The following is a 19,726-nucleotide window of genomic DNA, read 5'->3' as shown; positions in this document are numbered from 1 at the left end:
ACAAACAGTTTCATTGACTTGCCCCAAGTCACACAGCCATGAAGGGACTAAGTGGGGCTTCAGAACCTGGGAAACATGGCTTCTGAATTTTTGCTGTTTGACACTTCCTGATACTATCTTGGACATGCACAAAACCTGGTCATAGACCATGAAACTAGTCCCCTGAAGAATTTGTGTAAGGGCACAGAGACATGGTTGCTACACTTAAGTAGGTGCCATGAGTAGAGGGCTTCAGCTTTGTTTTGGGAGACCTTGAATCTAATTTTGGATGAACGCCCTATGCACAACTGAGAAATAAATTACATTTTTTTTTCTTTTTGAGACTATGATCCCCTGAATCTGCTAGCAGGGATTTTGAGATTTGAGGAAAGACCTTGAATTTTTCCTGGTCTAGTAGGCAACTGTTGCTTTTTGATTGACTGGAATTGTCTCACTCTTCTTCCAGTACAAACACCCTGATTTAATTTCCTGTCCCAGTTTATGTGATTGGAGGAACTTTTCTATAAGTGGGCATATGACCTGGACCTAGACAATTGTATATTCCAATTTCTTAACCTCAGGTGACCCATCCAGTCTCTTTTGGAGATATTTATTAGAATTAATGGAAAAGAGAAGCATTTTTTTCTCTAGAGTTGTAGAGAGGATAATTTCAAGGTCTAGAGCTGGTAAAGGGGAGTTACCCATAGAAAGACCCTGCTTCAATAAAACCAATGTGCATGAGGGAGCAGATACACAATTTAAATATGTAAACTCATTGTTCCTCTAACCCTTTTAGTTACAGGAACCAAAAAAATCCATTGCTCTTTTTTGGGTTAACTCAGTTTGGGAGGTTCCACTCCCCTGGTTAAAACAAAATTATGCCCAATTGCACTCATGGATTCTTGGAAGCAGGCACATCCTTCAGGCCTGGGGCCTAAGAACATCATTCCTCCAAGGGTAGGGCTGTGGGGATTTCCTCCTGTAACTGGGGACAGCAGCTACTTGATTTTCTAACTGTGAAGAGCTAAAGACAAATAGGCATTGCTTGACTGAGCTGTCACTCCAGTCTCTTCTTCAGTCTGAAGGAGGATTTGTCCAGGCTTATCCCCTCCTCCTTTGCTCCCTTCACAACCCCAAAGGTTCCCTATTCCCCGACTCTACCTCCCTCATAATGGAGTGGAAAATCCTTAACTGTTATCAGAATCTCAAATTAAACGATGTGTTTTTCAAGGATCACCGATCATTTAGGTAGTCAACATTTCCAAGATCTGCTCAAGTTTTAGAGAACTAGGTGACCCCTTCTCTTCGCCCCCTCCCACACCAGCCCACAGAGGCTGAACTAATGGCTCTTTTCAGTTCCTTGCACATGGTCTTCATTTCAGTATTTTCTATGTGAAGTATGTTTTTACTTTTCCATATTTTAAATTAGGTTTTAAGATCCTCCTGGAAGGAGATCTTGCTTCTTGTGGTTTACCCTTTTTATTTTAAATAAATAAATAAAGGTACTATTTCCTGGAGAAAGAGCTTTGGCATTACCTTGGAACTTAGGTGTGCACGTTCTCAGGCCCTACCTGCTGAATCAGAAACTTTGGAATAATTTGAACAAACCTTCCAGATGATTCTGATGACCACTGATATTAGGAAAGCATTGCTCTAGCTTCTTGCTACTCAATGTGCAGTAGTCTAAGGACTAACAGGTTCAGCATCCCCTGGGAACTTGTCAAACATGCAAAACCTCATGCCCTGCCACTGACCTATTGATGTGGCCAAGAATCTGTGTTTTAACAAGACCTCCACGTGATTTATATACTCTAAAAGAGTGCTATCTAAATTTTCAAGAGCATCAAATTACCTAGGGATTTTGTTAAAGGAAAACTATAATGTCTGAGAATTGGAATTACTAACAAGCGTCTAGCTAAGACCAATGCTATTGGTCCATGAACCACATTTACAGCAAGTACATTAGAATTACAGGGAAATCTGGGGAGGGGAATCATTCCCAGTCCTGCCACCCAACCTTCTTCCCAAACCAGACAGGACAGTTCTGTTTTTATCTGATTTATATATTATACTTCAAGGTAAAATTTTATTTGAAATAAAAAGTCTGCTGTAAAACAAATCTTTTAAGCAACAGCCTTAGAGAAAACAGTCAACCTTTAAAGTGATAGACTTGCAAACCTAATTAGAAAGTAAATGTCATAGGGTAAATTAGCGTATGTGCAAGAGGAAACTGGTAGTGATTATAGTTTTTAACTTTTTAAAAAGCTTTTACCAAGTTTTCGTATTGAATGGAGTTTGAAATATGAGATTGAAATGACAGTTTTCTGTGACAGGACACCTGATTTAAAGAAGCAAAACCAACCCTGGCTTTCAACTGACAATTCAAGGTGACAATTCTGCATTTTCTATTTTCTATTTGAAGCCAAATGTCTTCTTATTTTTCCTTCTTGCTCTCCTTCTGACTTCCATGAATCTGTAAGTCCATTTTCAGCATTATTATACCTTTCTAGGTAGAGATGAAATAAAGATGATCCAAGAGAAGTTCTCACAATTTTTCTAATCAATGACTCAATAATTTGAACCCTTCTTTTTCACAACTCAATATTGAAATGCATGCCACATTAAATCTTTTTAAAAAATGTCACTGATTTCCATCCATTTGTTTTCAGTTGACTTAAGTCAACTTACTCTTATTCAAGTTGTGTGTACACAGTATATTTAACTGCATTGCTGCCTTTCTCTCCTCTATTATCTCACTCTAGTCTTTATACAAATGTGTCCAGCCCCCAGGGTGTTGTTACTCATCATAACCTAGAGATAAATATGTAGACTCCTGTCTGGCATCCAGGACCTTCAACCCCTTGCTCCCACCCTGTTTTGCTACTTCACCTGCAGAAATCCTCTTCCTAGTTGACTGAGTTTTGTTGGGGTCAAACACACGAATACACTTGTTCTTTATCTCATCTATATTTCTGTGGTTGCTTTTGCACTATGTATGTGAAAAGAAAGGACACCGTTCAACCATGATGAGAAGCATTATTTTTGAACTGACTTTTCTCAAATCTGTTTTTAAAAAAGAAATTTTAAAAACTCAGGAAACATATGTAAGAGCTCTATAGGGAAAGAACATGCCACAGGATGGGAGTTAACACAATCACCATTAAAGCTCTTTGGAGCTTTATTTATTTAGTCATTTTTATTATTTTAAATGAATGAATACTCAGAAAGAAAGAAAATTTCTTTTTCAGTATAGCTAAGAAAAGACTGTGCAGCCTCAATTACAGCAGAGTGAAAAAGTCTAATAAGTGGCTATTATTTTCTCATAAAGTCTTATTATAACACCAACTACTTCAAAATTTACAAGTCCATAAAACTAATCTTTCTTTTTACTATGTCCTCAATAAGCAGCCCAAATGGAAATACAACTGTTTTCTCTATGTAAAAGTCTTCTCTCAGTGTAGGATACCTCATGACCTAGAATGATCACATCTTCAACATAGAGATATTTCTGTCCATACAATATTTGGAATCCCCAGGCATATTCTGAATATTAAGTAACAACAATAGTTATATTAAAGGTCATTTAAGAAATTTAAAACATTTTGGTCATAATTCCAAAGAGGGTTGTCTTGTATTGGGCTTCCCAGAGGCAGTTCCAGAAGTGAGGATTCATGTTGGAGTGCTTTATGAGGGAGGTGCTCTCAAGAGAGACTGGGAAGGGAGCAGGGAAGCAGGACAGGGAAAGGGAGCGAGCCACACGAGAGTGCAACCCTGCAGAAAGTTCTCTGGAGGGAAACTGCCTCCTTATCCCTTAAGTTACACCTTTTACTACAAGGGAACTGGGTTTTCACGTATCAGTTACCATCCAGGCAGGGGCTGGAGGTTCTGGTGGTAGGTATAACTCTCACACACTTCTAGTTTCCTGTGGCATCAGGCAAAGTACAGGTACTATCCCAAGAAAAAGAGTCACACAGTTGTGGATTGTGGGAGGCAAAAATCACTTCAAGGATGGGAAGGAATGCAGAAGAAGGGATCTGAAGGCGTCTTGTCAAAGCACCAACAACACTCACTGGAGAATACTTCTGACATCCTAGAACTAAAAAATTCCTATCCCAATAAGTAATCTAGTCAACCAGTAGTTATTAAGAAGAGTAGGGGCTGGGGATATAACTCTGTTGGTAGCGTGCTTGCCTCGCATGCACAAGGCCCTGGGTTCAATCCCCAGCACTGCAAAATAAATAAATAAATAAATAAATACAAGAAGAGTGACCACCCTCATGTTACTAACTTCTCTTTGACCCAGTTAAACACTCAAAAATACCCAATTCAGGATTCTGAGCAATGTCCCCCAACATAATATACACACACAGTATTTTAATCACTGTACATTATAAAAGAAATTAATAATTACAACTTTAATTTTTTTAAAAAAACTTTTTTGCATTTAGCATTGCAACTTAAAGTTTGTCAGTGTGTTTCTCTTACTGCCATAATAAATTTATAACAGATTCAAGTTATATACATAAAATAAAGGAAAATAGAACTTAGTCATATGTAGTAAAAACAACAGTGTAACTTGTTTTGACTCTGTTGTAGAAAAAAAATAGAGCTAGAAGCATGACTACCATCTGAATTTCTCATTTTGCATCATTTTAAATTCTCAATTCATCTATAGGTCAAGAAGACCTAGATCCTTTGTCGGAATCATAGGGAAAAAGCACTGACAAAATTTGATGGAAAGAAAGAAATTGTAACAGAAAACAGCCTAGTCAAACTTTCTAGAAAAATAAAAAAAAGGCATTGTGGAAATATTTTTATTAGCACTGAGATAATATTAAGTTAAACTATACAAAAACCACCAATTCCTAAAACTCTTTTGACGTATAAAAACAAGAGATTTTCATATGATTCAACCTGATACAAAAGGTATATTGGGAGCCAGTTCTTTATGGGTTTCCTTTTCTCCTACATATCCTGCTGGCTATGTTGAGAATGCAAGGCCCTGACCCCCCACTTACCTGGATCATTTCTCAGAGTTTTATTTGCAGCAAGCAAACCAGCTTGAGTGATGAGGAAGTGTCTGTCTCTGGAATAAAGGTCAGGCTTGCTTACTGCTTGCTATAAAAGCAGTGGATTCCCAAGCTCAGTGTTTCTCTCTTGCAACACACCTCTCTGGACACATACGTGGCATTTGGGTTCTTTGAATCATCCCCTTTGGAACAGGGAGCAAAGGCAACCAATATAAATATACTAGTGTTCATGCTGCTTAATGTGCCTTGAGAAATACTGTCCGTTTACTCTGACCCAGGAGTTTTATATCTTCTGCTACATCCATAAAACAGTAACAAGTTGACTTCTTAACTTTAAAGTAGGGTAAAATTAAGTGCCAGTTCCAACTAATGCACAGAATATGACATTCTCAAGATTTATTGGTTATATTAGTTGTGAAGTTTTCCCAAATGATTACCATTTTAGACCAGACGTAAAAAATACCCTTATGAAAGATCAGTGTAGTCATTCACCTATCCTTGTACTTGAAGGAATCCTTTCACAGGTAGGAAAAAAAAAAAAAAAAACCCTACCAGGAAAAGTAAAATATTGGTCATGTCCCCTTAGTACTCTGAACCCTCAGAGGATAGGAAGACCCTAAAGCAAATCTCTCAAGGAAGCAAAGGTTGTGTCATTATCTGGAAAAAAAAATCCATGTGGGTCATTTCAGGCAAGGTGATGGATCTGAGATTTTATCTGTTCTTTTTGAACTTTATTTGCCCATGGGTTCAATCCTTAGACATCAAATAATAAACTTAGTAGTTAAGGCTCCTTTAGTACTCAGAGCTCCAAATTATTAGAGAAAGAAAGAAAAAAAACTGTGGGAGCCAAAATGCAGGCTAGATTAATATTAATACCCCACATCTCTAAGCACAGTTTCCCTGCTTTCTTCTTAGAGGGGTTCCACTAGTTTTCCTTTCTAGGCTGACCATTGATGAAACCTAACCATTTTCCCTGACAATGCCCTGACAATGCCACAATTGTGGAGTTGGCATTTTAATGTAAATAGCTGTTCTCTGATTCATTAAGCCCTATTGCCCCTGACATTTTCCTTTCTGACCCTTATCAGCCACACACTAGCAAAACATGAAGAAATAAAGAGGACAAAGAGAGGCAATAAAAGGGTTACAAACCAGGAAGTGTATTGTGATTGTGACCAACAAGGAAATTTGGAAATGGGTGACTGAACACCCAAGGATGTCCTGTCAGCCAGTCACAGCTACATCTGTTCAAAATCTGACAAGTGCTTAGCACCATTTCAAGGTGTCACATAGAGATACATAGCAAATGACAGTCATGGATGCTACTTTAAGAGCACTTAAATTTAATAGATGAGATAGCACAATTAAATACCAATATAGTCATAACAATCTGGCCCTTGCTTGCCTCTCTACTTATTCTTTATTTCTTTCATAGCATGTGTCACAACCTGCAATACTTGTTAGTTATTTATTTGTGCTCTTGCTTGGTATGGCTTCCCTCAAGCTGGGATTTGCCTGGGATGAGGCAGAGCATCCATCCCAATTATTTATGGCTGCTACTCTGGATCTCATGCACAGGAAATATATTCCAAATAAACAGGGGGCATGTCTACTTTACTTACCATTGTAGCCTCAGGACCAAGCAAAATGCACTTATAGAGTCTCAAAACATTTTTTTTAATAAGTAATACAAAACCCAGCAACAGCTATATAGAGAGATCAGATAACTTACCTTCTGAATGTTGCTACTAGATCATTAATGCAAAATTAAGGGAGAACCTGATTCAAAGACATAAGAAAAATTTTCAAAGAATTTAGATGAGAAAAAAGAAATCCCCAGACCCAGGAAACCTATTCCTACTTCATTTTCCTTAGTGAATATTGAGACCATAAATCATAAAAAATTAGCAGAACATGAAAGATCCTATCAGAATCTCATCATGTGACCTCTAATTAGACTTCAAGAGCAGTGGAGTTCTACTGATACTCACAGACTTTTCAAGGCTGAAAGAAGGATAGAATCATAACAACCTAGTTGAATCATCCTATTCAGTTCAGTCATCCCAACTGTAATGCTAAACAAGTGAAGTTCAAGGGTATGACACTAAATACCGGATAGAGTAATTTCATCGATGACCCTGAGATTTTCATTCCTTGCATTGTGCTTTTACTCCATGTGACTTCCTTTAGCCAATGAGATGTTAGTAAATATGACAGATGCAGAAAAGTACCTGCACAATGGCACATGCTCCTCTTTTGCTTTCTTCTCCAATATAGCCATGAGTACAGGCCTGGCCTAATCTGCTGGAGAAGAAGATACATTGAGAACAGTTATGGCTCCTTATCCCAACTGAGGCTATCCCATACTAGCTGAAAGAATGAGCCTTGCATAGTTCAGCCAGCTCCCTATGTACTCACCACAGACCCATAATGAGCACAGTCAAGATGGCAGCACTTCCTTGCTGGCCTATAGGTTCATTTATCACTGAGTTTCAGAGGGGTTTGCAGCATTATTGTAGCAATAACTAATAATAAACTCATAGAGTAATAAAAATTGATTACCAGCAAAATAAAGTTAAATGCAAACATGTTTTTTCTTTATTGAAATGAAGTGTTCATAGTTCCATGATTTGGTTTCTCTACAACTATGCACACACCTTCCCTCCAACCACATCCACATTACTGGTGCTGAGCAGATCTCAGTAGGATGCACTTAGAGAAGAGATGTGAAAAGCCACAGCAGGCTCAGCAGCACAGTGGTAGATGTCACCTTTCCAGCAGTGTTGGAAAGCCAGTATTTTGCATATATATCATCCAGGATCGAGAGCACAGCCTCCATGGCCTCCTCACAGGTGGGCTGGACCTGAACTTCTGGCAGAATAAACCCATAGGTACCATTGTCCCTCAGCTCAAATGTGTATGAGAAGGGGATCCCAATGTCTCGAGCCCAGTCTCTTGAAGACCCTGATGTGGCATCTGTAAATGAAAACATAAGGCAGAAGTAGAAATCTCACTTGAAAAGAACAGGATTTCCTAGGAAATGATGGCTCAGTCAATAAAATAAAGTTTCATTGAGAGTTACTGGAGATCCATCTTCTCCATCTCCTTGATGGGCAGCCCTTATAGCGGGAGACTGGGTGAGTGTCTTATTTAGCCCTTTTGCCCCCATAATCTAGCAATGCACCTGGCACATAGCAGAGGTTTGGCTGGAGCTTCTTAGCTGAATCAGAGTCTAGTTAACCTCATAGCACAAGGCAAGGGTGAACTGATGGGAACAGAAATAAAATGACCCACAGGAAGACTATGATGCAATATCATGTAGGTGGGAGGTCAGAGGGCAGAGGAAGTGATGGTTGGGCCTGGGAGAAGAAATACCCTCTTTTTGCAAATAAATTCTTTTCTTTTAGTTTCTTTCTCTAGGACTTATTCTGCTCTGCTTTCTTAGCTTGATGGGAATTGAATCAACTAAGGGTCAGTGGACAATGTCCATCCTGTGCTTTCTAACTTGCCAGCTCTTTTTAATTGGAGCCAGAGAAAACTGGTCTGAGACGTTTTTTCTTTTAGTTCATACCTAATCCCTAGAGAGTATGATTCTGGACTTGAACCGGTTTCCTTTTATACTTGGTCATTTTGATTTGTACAACTCCCTGTTGATCCTAGGAGCTCTTCTATTCCTCTTCTCCCCACCTCACCACCCAAACTCCATTGATTTCTTTTGTGCCTTATATACTACTGAGGAGGAAAAAAAGATACTTACATAAAATATCTGCACTCGATCCAACTCTATAATTGGTTCCATGCTTTGCTTTCAATGCGTTTGCTGCCTTCTGTCCAACTTGAATCTGTAGGTGGGAAATGCAGAGACAGATATCTGGTGTTAAAAATAAATCTGAAAATCCAAGGGTTTGGTATTTTGTCCAGATCAATCTGTAGAGTTTTAGATCATCTTTCCAACTTCCCATTGAACATATACATCTGGGTAGCCTGTTGGTAACTCAGATTAAAATACTCATTTTCAATTTCATCATTTCTCCCACCAATAAGACTGTTCTGACTTTACTATTTCTGGCATTGCATGCTCCCTAACATACACATAAAATCCTGCAGATATATTTGACTGTCCTTCTCTCATTTACCAACTTTCATTTCCAGTGCCATGACCATATGTCAGACTCATTACCCTGAACTGGTCTGTTGCTTTTTCTAATAAGTTTCTCTTCTTCTCATCAATCCTTTTCCCAATTTATTCTACCTGGCTTCCAGATGAGTAGAGCCATGATCATGACCTTGCTGAAAAGCTCCCAATAACTCCCAGTTGCTCACTGAATTAAGTACAAATGTCTTAGCCTAGATTTTGAGATCCTCTACAATATGGCCCTAACCCACTTTTCCAACACCATATTCTGGACATCTGCCCTAGAGTATAGTTAAACTCAAGTTTCCCCAATGTTCCTCAGAAATGCCCTGGGTTCCTCAGTCTTTCTACTTTTCCTCAGGATGTTCCCTCTTTCTGGGATCCCTATCTGTTGAAATTCTACCTCAAAGGATTTTCTCAGATGCCAACTTTTCCATGGAGATTTAGCTGGTCACCCTAACTGAATTCCATCTCTCTGCACTTCAAATCTCCCATAGCCCTTTGTCCATGCCTCTCTTATGATTCCTCTTATTTTTCTTTATAGATATCTGATAACACCTCTCCTAGACTTACAGAATTTCTGAAATGAAAGGTACATCTGTCCCTGCACCCACCACCATGTCACCTTACTCCATTGGAAATTCCTTAGAAACAGATGATTTCTAAGGTCTCAACCTTATTCCCTGCAGATCCTTTCCTGAGATCAGTTAACTGAGGTCTGAGCCTATTGGCTGTGCTTGCTGGCATTCTGATAAATCCTACTGCACATATCTACCCTCAGACCTTCTATGTATTCCCCATCCTGGACTCCTCCATGCTGTATTCCACCCACTGGTGTATCCTACCCACCAAATGGTGTATACCAATACTTCTCCTAGATTCAACTGAAATGCCACCAATTCCCTTGTCTTTCTTGCCTGCACTGTGATCCACCATTGTTTTAGTTATGCTTATAGATGCATCCCCTGACTCACTAATCCTGAGCCTAATTTTAGATGCTGTCCCTCCTTTTCTGGTTCTGCACTGCCCAGATGAATGCCAAGATGTGACAGAGTTGTACTTGGGTAGAGTGAGGACAAGCCCAGGAAAATTAGAAAGGAAGAATAAAATAGGCAGTCAATGGTGGTGTCGGTGGCAGTGGTGGGGTGTTATATGCAGCAGCTGTGGGCAGCATCCTTTGGGCACTTGGGACTTTCTGGGTCTGGCTAAGTTAAAAGAAAAATAAGAACACGTTAAACTGAGCATTTCTCCAAGCTTTATGCCTTCTTTCTACTTGCTGCTGAGAATTCTACCTTTGGTCATGCACCTGCTCTCTCTCTTTGCCCCCCAAATTCTGGGTCTGCCTCAGTTCCTGGGTTCGTGTTGTCTGGAACTCAGATAATGGGTAGGAAAGACTGAAGATCTACAAGATATAAAGCTCATTTAATGGCTTACACCATAGAAAGAAGAGAAAATTATAAGAGGAAGGGGAGACTCAGAAAGGAGATTTCTACAGAGAGAAATTCAAGCAAGGAAATGAGCGTAAGGGGTGGAAAGGATACAGGGAACCACTTTGTGATGGAATGAAGAGCAGGAGGCCTGGGGGGAGCACTCATGTGAATAACCAACTACACTCAGAATTTCTAAGTTCTCTGAGAGTCATCTAGCTGTGATATAAATTGTTTTCAATTATTTTTAATTCCTACATGTTACCTGTTTCTTTGAATGAAACTCCATATCATCTGATACATGGTGGGCTTTACCTTTCACTTGATATTCATGGATTAGCCCCAGGTTACATTTTCAATCCATGATTCCTTGCTTCCCCTCGCCCTGAGCTTACCCTAGACAATCGTGTCTTCTTTCCATTGCCAGTCTTATTTTACTCTCTATAGTTTCTTTTCCTCAAATCCTGGCTGTAGGGTGGGAAATAGTCCTCCCAGTCTCCCCATCTTGGTGGACAAAAAAAAACCTTTGGACTTTATATATTTTAAGGATTTTCCAGTAGCAATTACTATAGGAAAGCAGATAAGAGTTTTAGACACTCACACACACACACACACACACACACACACACCACACACACGCATATACAGAGTCCAACAGAGTCCTGATCCTCAGTTTATAGACGGGGTGATTTCCAAGAAGAGGAACCATAGAATCACCTGGAATTCTGACTTCAACTTCTGTCTCTAGGATGAAGTTTCTTAGTGTACATGTACATCTCTCTCTTTTTGGTGCTATACTGCAAGGCATAGAGATTCAATACCTCTGTGGCCCTTCTCAGTTTAAAAGCATTTCCTGGTAAAAATTTCTTTGCAAGTAGAACATGATATATTTTGCTAAAGACCTCTAGCCTGCTCAACAACTCCTTCATGGGGCCCAGAGAAATGCCAGTAAACGTGTTTACAGGCAGGTATACAAAAACTTTGATGAAGGACCTGGCATGTACATGGTGCAAGAGAGAACCAGGGCTTGGGATGGAGTACAGAGATTGATATGAAAAGAATTAAAATGGAAATAATGGAAGCATGTAAAACATTGGAATTCTTAGAGCTATTCTAATTACCAGAGCAGTTTAAAAAGGGGCTATATATAGTAATGTTTCCCCTACATAGTGATTGCCAAGTTGTCTGTTATGCAGTATAATATTTACTATGTTTTCCAAAAGTTTTTGATTTTGTAAATACAGAGAGATTATTACTAGTCTTTGGTGATTGTAAACAGTGCTAGAAATGGAAATATCTTTGGAGCAATTGACTTGATTCTGTGTCTTTGTTTATTGTATCAAAGCTTACCTACCCCCAAGAATATTAAAGCACCACCACGTGGTTTCAATAAGGTTAAAGCATGATTGCAAATTTTTCACACTGAAAAAAATTATCGAAAAGTCTTAGATTGAACATTTATACTAAGTCTTCAGCACCTGGGACTATAAGAGATACAAGAGAATTTTCCAGTTTCTATGTATGGTACTAAGGATTTGCCAGTATTCTTGTCTTAAAGTTACCACCCTGTAGTGTCAGTGTGATTGCCCAAGTCCCTCTTGCCTTCTTACTAACTCTAGCCTTTGTCAACTGTGTTCTAACCAGATAGCCTATCAGTAATACAAGAGCCTCTAACTGTTGAATACAGACCTTGCAATATAGTCATGTAGTATTTGTCTTCCTGAACCAAAAGAGAATGAAGTCACCCAAAAAAATACTGGGGTGTACAAACGCTGGTGGAAAGCCCTTCCATCAAAGATCTTTCTCTTGGTGGAAGACCCCTTCCATGAAGAATCTGGAATGTCTTTGGAGACATTTGTCACAGCTTCCTTGAAGGAGAAAGGAGAAATCTATACTAAAATTGCAGAAACTGGGCATGTGGAAAGTTCTGAGCTTCTTGACTGAAATCTCTGCTTCTGCATATTCTTTATTGAAGAAACTTCAGAGCTTATAGATGAGGAAGAAATGGCACATAGTTGACTGGGAATCTAAATAGATCATTGCTGATAAATGTTGCAAACACTTTCTGGGTAGAGAAAGTATGAGAATAGTGGAAGAAAAGTGGTCATGGGAGTTCTGCTGGGCCTCCACCATTTCCTGTTCATAGGAGTCTGCAAATATAGTTATCTCAAGGTCTCAGTTTCTACATCTCCAGAGTGAGATTATTTTGTTGTCATAGGATCAACTGAGATAGTGGCTGTAAAATCCCTTTGTAAATCATAAAAATCTTGTCAAATGAGGGTTACTACCACAATTATAAAATAATCAAGTTACAAGTTTTCCTGGACCAAGGGAGGAAAAAGTCATTGTACAAAAGGTACTTGAGTATTGCTAGATATTTTTAACTGCTGGTGGAAGGGTTCCCTCCAACAAAAATCTGGATCTGGATCCTTTGGTATCCAGATCTTGTGCTTTATGGGTCATTCTCCAGTGGGAGAGGGTCAGGAAGCATAACATAACCAGCAGGTCACCTGGCCTCTGAAAGCAGACTATCTCACATCCACTCCAGCATTTTCACATAATAAGGAGCTTCTTTGAAAGAATAAAAAGATAAACAGAAAGTAAAATGCATTCGCAAGTATAAGGAAAAAGTGAACACTGTGCCTTGTTGGTGGATACATAAAATGGTGCAGCCACTATAGAAAACAGTAAGGTGTTTCCTCAAAAAACTAAACATGAAATTATATGATCTGGCCATTTTACTTCTGGATATATATCCAAAAGATTTGGCAGGTCTTGAAGAGATATTTCATACCCTATTCATAGTAGCATTTACAATATCTGAAAAGTGGAAGCAACCCAAGTGCCCATTGGTGGATAAACAGATAAACAAAACATGACATATACATACAATGAAATATAATTTGGCCTTTAAAAGAAAGGAAATTTGGCATATCCTACAACACAGATGAACTCTGAAGATACTATACTAAATGAAATATGCCAGTTATAAAAAGATGAATACTACCATTGTGGAAAGCAGTATGGAGATTCCTCAGAAAACTTGGAAAGGAACCACCATTTAACCCAGTTATTCCACCCCTCAGTTTATACCCAAAGGACTGGGGCTGGGGTTGTATGTAGCTCAGTGGTAGAGTGCTTGCCTAGCAGGTGTAAGGTACTGGGTTCGATCCCTGGCACCACATAAAAAAAAATTAAATATAAATAAAATATATACCCAAAGGACTTGAAATCAGCATACTACAGTGACACAACCACATCAATGTTTACAACAGTTCAACTCACAATAGCTAAACTATGGAACCAATCTAGGTGTCCTTCAACAGATGAATGGATAAAGAAAATGTGGTATATATATACAATAAAATATTAGCTTTAAAGAAGAATGAAATTCTGGTATTAGCTGGTAAATGGATGGAGTTGGAGAATATCATACTAAGTGAAAAAAGCCAAACCCAAAAAAACCAAAGGCCAAACGTTTTCTCTCATATGTGGATCCTAATTTACAATAAGGTGAAAGGTGTTGGGGAAGGGAAGAATAGAGTACTTTATATTAGGTAGAAGGGAGTGAAGGGAGAGGAAGGAGTATGGGGGTTGGAAGGATAGTAGAGTGAAACAGACATTATATACCTCATGTACATATATGACTGCATGACCAGTGTGACCCTAATATATGTACAATCAGAAAAATGAGAAATTATACTTCATTTATGTATTATCTATCAAAATGTATAAATGCATTCTACTATTATGTACAACTAATTAGAACAAATTTAAAAAATTATTTTAAAAGACAAATGCTGTATGATTTCATTTATATGAAGAGCCAATGAGAGTCAAACTCATAGAAACAGAGTGGAATGGCAGTAGCCAGGGACGGGTGATAGGGAATTAGAGAGTACTTGTTTAATGGCTACTAGGCTTCAATTACACAAGGTGAAAAAGTTCTGTCAATTTAATACACAGAACTATGAATATTCTGGCCTCTACAGTTTAAAAATGGCTAAGATGTAGATTTCCTATTAAGTGTATTTTACCATAACTAGAAATTGAAAAAATAATTTGAATAATGAGAGTAAATATTACAACAATTTTGTATGTACCCTCCCTTCGATTTGTGACTATTGTCCTCAGATTCACGAAAGAGCAGAGTCCAATTCTTTTTAGCAATTCTGCCCACCAGTGCTTGGGTAAACAGCTTAAGAAAAGAACCTGGCTAAAACACAAAAGAATTTCCCTGCACTAGCTTGCCTCTTGCTGGTACTTTCTCTTACAGATATTCCCAGGCAAATGATGTAGGAAGAGTTTAAAAGAAATAGAGCATTGTGTTTAGCAGAGAAGAGAGCAGATATTATTTAGCCATGTTATTTCAGATATGCCATATTCCACTAACAGCTGGCAAGTTCTTTAAAGCATGGTTCAAAAGCTATAATTGCCGATCGGAGCTTCGAGAGAATTTACAGAAACGAAAGCTCATTTCTGCAGATTATTAGCATAATCATCTCATTTATATTATAGGAGAATACCTAAGATGTCTCCCAACTTGACACTTTATGAAACAGGTAGTTAATTAATGTAGGTAAAGCAGCATTTAACCCAAAGTCTTCCCAGCAGGCATCTGGCAAGAGTGAAAAGCAGGAAAAAGAAAATAAGGATGAGCGGAGAGAAAACAAGGGAGGCTGGAGCCTCCCTTACAAAGGAGACCTGAAAAGGAAGGCAGAGGTCCTCCTGGGGTTTCTCTAGAGACCTCAGAGCTGTGGACTTACCAGTTCTTCATGGTTACTTGGTTTATTTTTGGTGTAACCATACGGGGTGAGGATGAACTGCCCATAAGAGTGTATGGTCAAGAAGCACAAAATGTCTTCCTTCTTGCTCTCTACAAAACTGGACACAGCTTTAGTCTCTGGTTCAGACACAGGTCCTGTCCCACAGAATGTTAAATCTTCGCAGTTTTGGGAAGCACAGTACCTGGAGGTATAGAAATCCACAAAGAAGCCTTTATGATCTTGGGCATGAACAAATGAGGGCAAGGAGTCACCCTTGCCTGGGGCCTCTGCAGGTGGCATCAGGGCTTGCCCTTGGTTGACTAAGCCAGTCCTCACTAAATCAGTCAGCTTGGGTGGTCACTGGGGATAAATATGCAAGAAACAACTCAGGAAGTCAGGAGGCCCGAGGTTAGGATTTAGAAACCAACTCCATGGGCCCAGGAGAGAGGATGCAAAACAAGATGGCATTTTAGTAATCTTCACTTAAACCTGTGGTGAAGCCTGAAACAAATGTTTGGGAATCGGTCTCCAGATTCCTAAGTCCGACTCCAACAATTTTATTAGCCTAAGTCACTCCTTCAGTGTCCTACTGGCTTAAGTCTTATTAGAGCTATTTTGCAAGGATGTAACTAGTCCTCGTCATTCACAATAATAAAGCTCATTAATCAAACTCAATCAAGTTGAGCACCTCTTACATGCTCAGCCTGAACCCAGGCTCTCCTGTGTAGCATCCCATGTAATCCTCATGGGGACCTTCTGATAAAGTGGGACTACAGTGACTCACATTTTATATAGGAGAAAATTAAAGCAGAAAGATGAAGTGATTTTTTTTCCAAGACCACTCGGCTGCCAAGTCTGAATTTTAAACCCTTGCCATCTGGTGAGTGGCAATACTCTTAACCATTCCTGCCTCTGTTTGCTTCCAATTCTTTGGGCACACTGAGATTTGGAAACATAGAAGTGCCATAAGGAGAAGAAAATGTTTGCTTTGCTTATTGCTACCCCCCTGCTGTAAAATAATCCCCAAGGATAATGCTCTGGTTTTCCTTTTCTTTATGTTGATCTAAAGATCTTCAAACAAAGTGAAGAATTTCAGATACACTTGCACTGATCTAGGTCTGCTTTGTCCTGGTTTAGGTATCTGCACTTAAAGAGAGTCCTGTCAGTGAGTGTCAGTGACTCTTACTATAGACACAATATCAACTCTTGGAATAAAACTGGACAGAATGCTCAGAGAGCTATACAACATTTTCAAAAATGGTATCTCTAGTAATTCACCTCGTTCTTTGCTTCTCAGCTCTTTTTTTTCCCCCATCAATCCATCTAGTAGACATGTACTTACTACACCAGGACACATTGAAATTTCGATTGAGATCTGATCCAAAACATGTGCCATTATTATAAGATGAACGGGATTTCCTCCAAAGACGATCCTGTAACAGAGGAACCAAAAAGGATGTTGCCGTTCCAAGGTTTCATAAATCACAGTGTTAGTGATGACAGGTGGTCCTTGAATGTGAAAAATGTTTCCTAGGATTGTCTGGAAAAACTTGCCTTGAACATTGTGAAGCCTATGCATGTAATTTTAGCCTGGAAGATGGACTAGCGACCCCCAATAATAGAAACATCTGTACAACCAAAAGTGTGCAAATGTGTAAACAATCAAATTGGAGGAGGTAGTTGGGCTTGTTCCTCTGGAGCAGATGAGCTGTGCCTGTGGACGTGACCCGCTTACTCAGAGCAAGTCTCAGAGTCCTTTCTAAGGGCCGAGTGATACAGGATGAAAGGGAAATAGCTTGACAGATGGAAAAAGGCTGTTCCAGGTGTATCGGGGATGGTCTCTGCACATTTCTGGAAGCAGATGACTGATGAGGGGAGATGGAGAGAAAGACAAGTTTCACCAGCCAAGCTCAGAGGGAGGGACTTCATTCACACAAAGGCCAGGAAGCCTGCTCAAGAGAAAGAGGCCCCAGGAAGGGCCTTTTGGGGGAGGAAGTAGAGGGAGGAAAAGTGCTCCCTAGAAAGAGGGAGTGACATTGTCAAGACAAAGCTGTCTACTATCAACTCCACAAGAAGACTTGATGGGATGTTTGCCCTTACATGAATGATCGTGTTGAAAAACAGGTTTGTTTAGTTTTTCCACATTGTTATTCCCTATGCCTCCAGAACTGATCTGAGACAGATATGGGTTGGTATATGAGTTTTATACCAAACCCTAACTGAGTGATGGGCCATTCACAAACGTCACGAAGATGGTAGGGAAGAGTATTGGACCAGAAAACTGGGAAGCTGTCAGAAACAAAGAAAATACCCCTGCTGGATTTCAACTCTACGAAGGCTTTAGGTTTCCTCAATCCTAAAATTGACTTTGACAGTTTGATTGAAAAATGTTCAGCTGATTTTTATCAAAACAATATGGGTCACTTTCTTTACCTGGGAACCACATCACTGGGTAGCTAGAACAAGTGAGGTTGGAGTCCTGAGCCTGTGTGGAGCTCAGTTCATGACACGTCCCAGGACCAGACTCGGCATACTCACGGTCGTCCAGGTGTAGATGTAGCCATCTATGTTAAGAACTGGAAGCACATAGAAGTCCAGGTTCCTCAGGTACCTGCTTATTCTTGGGTTATCTGTATAGTTTTGTAGAATCTGGAAATTTAAGAGACAAACGTTTGATTCTAAGAAGTTTTATTTCTCAGTCGGGAGCAGTAGCACATGCCTGTGATCCCAGTGTCTTGGGAGGCTGAGGCAGGAGGATCGTGAGCCTCAGCAAAAGTAAGGTACGAGGCAATTCAACCAGACCCTGTCTCTAAATAAAATACAAAATAGGACTGGGGATGTGGCTCAGTGGTCGAGTGCCCCTGAGTTCAGTCCCTGGTACCCACCCACCAAAAAAGAAGTTCTTTGCTCACGGTTTTCTGTGAATTTCAATTTAATTATGAGCTGACTGCATATCACATCTCCACCCTCCAGCTCCTACCCTTCCTTAGTTCTCTTATTCTTTATAGTAGTGGTTTTCAAACTTTATCATGCACCAGAGTCACTTGGAGGACCTGTCATGATAGATTGTCCCGCTTTATCTGCTCTCCTTTTCCCTCCTTCTCCTGAGCTTCTAATTCAGAAGATTTGAGATGAGCCAAGAATTTGTATTTCCAGTAAGTACCCAGTTGATGTTAATGCTATTGGTCTGGAGGACACATTCAGAGAAGTACTTTTTTGTAGGTTACTCTATTTATATACATATATAAGTAAATTTAAAATATTTTATATATACACACATATACATGTTTATATTTGGGTTTCTGAAAAGACTGATCCAAAAAGTATCATAGATTACTTTTAAAGGTTTCTTACTCCCCTAAAGGGAGGGGTATAAATAATATACAAAAATTCCTTGTGCTTGGTATTTTCCATATGCTAAATCTGTTCATCCACACAGCAGACCCATGAAACAGTCATGTCATACACCCTTGACAGGTGAAAAACTATGGTTCCCAGTGTAGAAAATTTGCCCAATGCTATTAAAAAGAGACAGAACCAGGATTCAAACTCGTCTCTGAATCCCAAGATGTATTGTCTTCTACAGTTAGTTATGTATATCCTCCAATAAAAATGACTTTGGATGTACTAGAAAGTAGAGGGAAATACCAGAAGAGTACTAGATATAGATCAGGATACTAACTTTTCAGAAAAGCTACTCATTAACTGTATTTCACTCAAGGTGAAGGACTAGTAGTTCAGTGAAGAGTTTCATTGTTAACATGTGAAAGGAGCATGGATTCAAAGTTGCCAAGAAGTGATAGAGATTTTAAGAAGTAATTTACCACTAGGAAGAAACTAAAGACACTTACCTCTTTCACAAACCACTGGCAAAAGGCAGGCGCAATCCATTCCCTGGCATGAATTCCACAGTCCATCCAGATGATCTTCTTGGGGTTATTGGATGGTTGGCTGATCTGGGGAGGGGAAATATCGATGCTCCGTTACCAAATAATCACTTACTGTTGTAATCCACTGTTACAGGGTTTTCATTTCCCTGGACGTCCCTTTCTTATTGGACTCTGGTTTCAAGAAGGTGACAAGATTGTTGGTGGAGACATCCACCAATGTGGCCCTTTCCCCTGTTACTCATGTTCTCCTGCTTGTTCTCTTCATTGGTAGTTGTTCTCAGGACCTTGCATAGACTCCCAAAGCACCCACTCAAAGAATGGCCTTCCCCACACCTTAAGTTATTCCTTAATGATGGACAAACATGTAAGTCCCCAAAGCCACAGTCAAAAGGCTAAATTCCTATAAACCCTATAAAAGCTTTATTCATAGAGTTCATGCAGAGTGGCAAAGTGCACAACAGGCAATGTTCAAGAATCAAATGTAGTTAAAAATGAATCC

The 19,726-nt window shown here is 39.4% G+C and overlaps 1 protein-coding gene across 1 annotated transcript in view; it reads right to left on the bottom strand.

Moving 5' to 3' along the window:
• Positions 1–7,589: 7,589 nt before the first annotated feature.
• Positions 7,590–19,726, bottom strand: part of Cpo (carboxypeptidase O) — a 36,826-nt gene continuing 24,689 nt past the window's right edge. Inside the window, exons 5-10 of the mRNA XM_047543889.1 lie at positions 19,189–19,293; positions 17,876–17,986; positions 16,676–16,770; positions 15,338–15,539; positions 8,767–8,851; positions 7,590–7,985 (exon numbers count right to left, since the gene is read on the bottom strand). Of these exons, the coding sequence (XP_047399845.1) occupies positions 7,723–7,985; positions 8,767–8,851; positions 15,338–15,539; positions 16,676–16,770; positions 17,876–17,986; positions 19,189–19,293 (861 nt within the window). The 3' untranslated portion in view covers positions 7,590–7,722. The remainder of the gene's footprint in view (positions 7,986–8,766; positions 8,852–15,337; positions 15,540–16,675; positions 16,771–17,875; positions 17,987–19,188; positions 19,294–19,726) is intronic.

The sequence above is a fragment of the Sciurus carolinensis genome, chromosome 3, assembly GCF_902686445.1.
Source record: "Sciurus carolinensis chromosome 3, mSciCar1.2, whole genome shotgun sequence".
In the NCBI taxonomy this organism is placed as follows: domain Eukaryota; kingdom Metazoa; phylum Chordata; class Mammalia; order Rodentia; family Sciuridae; genus Sciurus; species Sciurus carolinensis.
The sequence above is the reverse complement of the archived record's forward strand: the minus strand, read 5'-3'. Positions and strand labels throughout refer to the sequence as shown.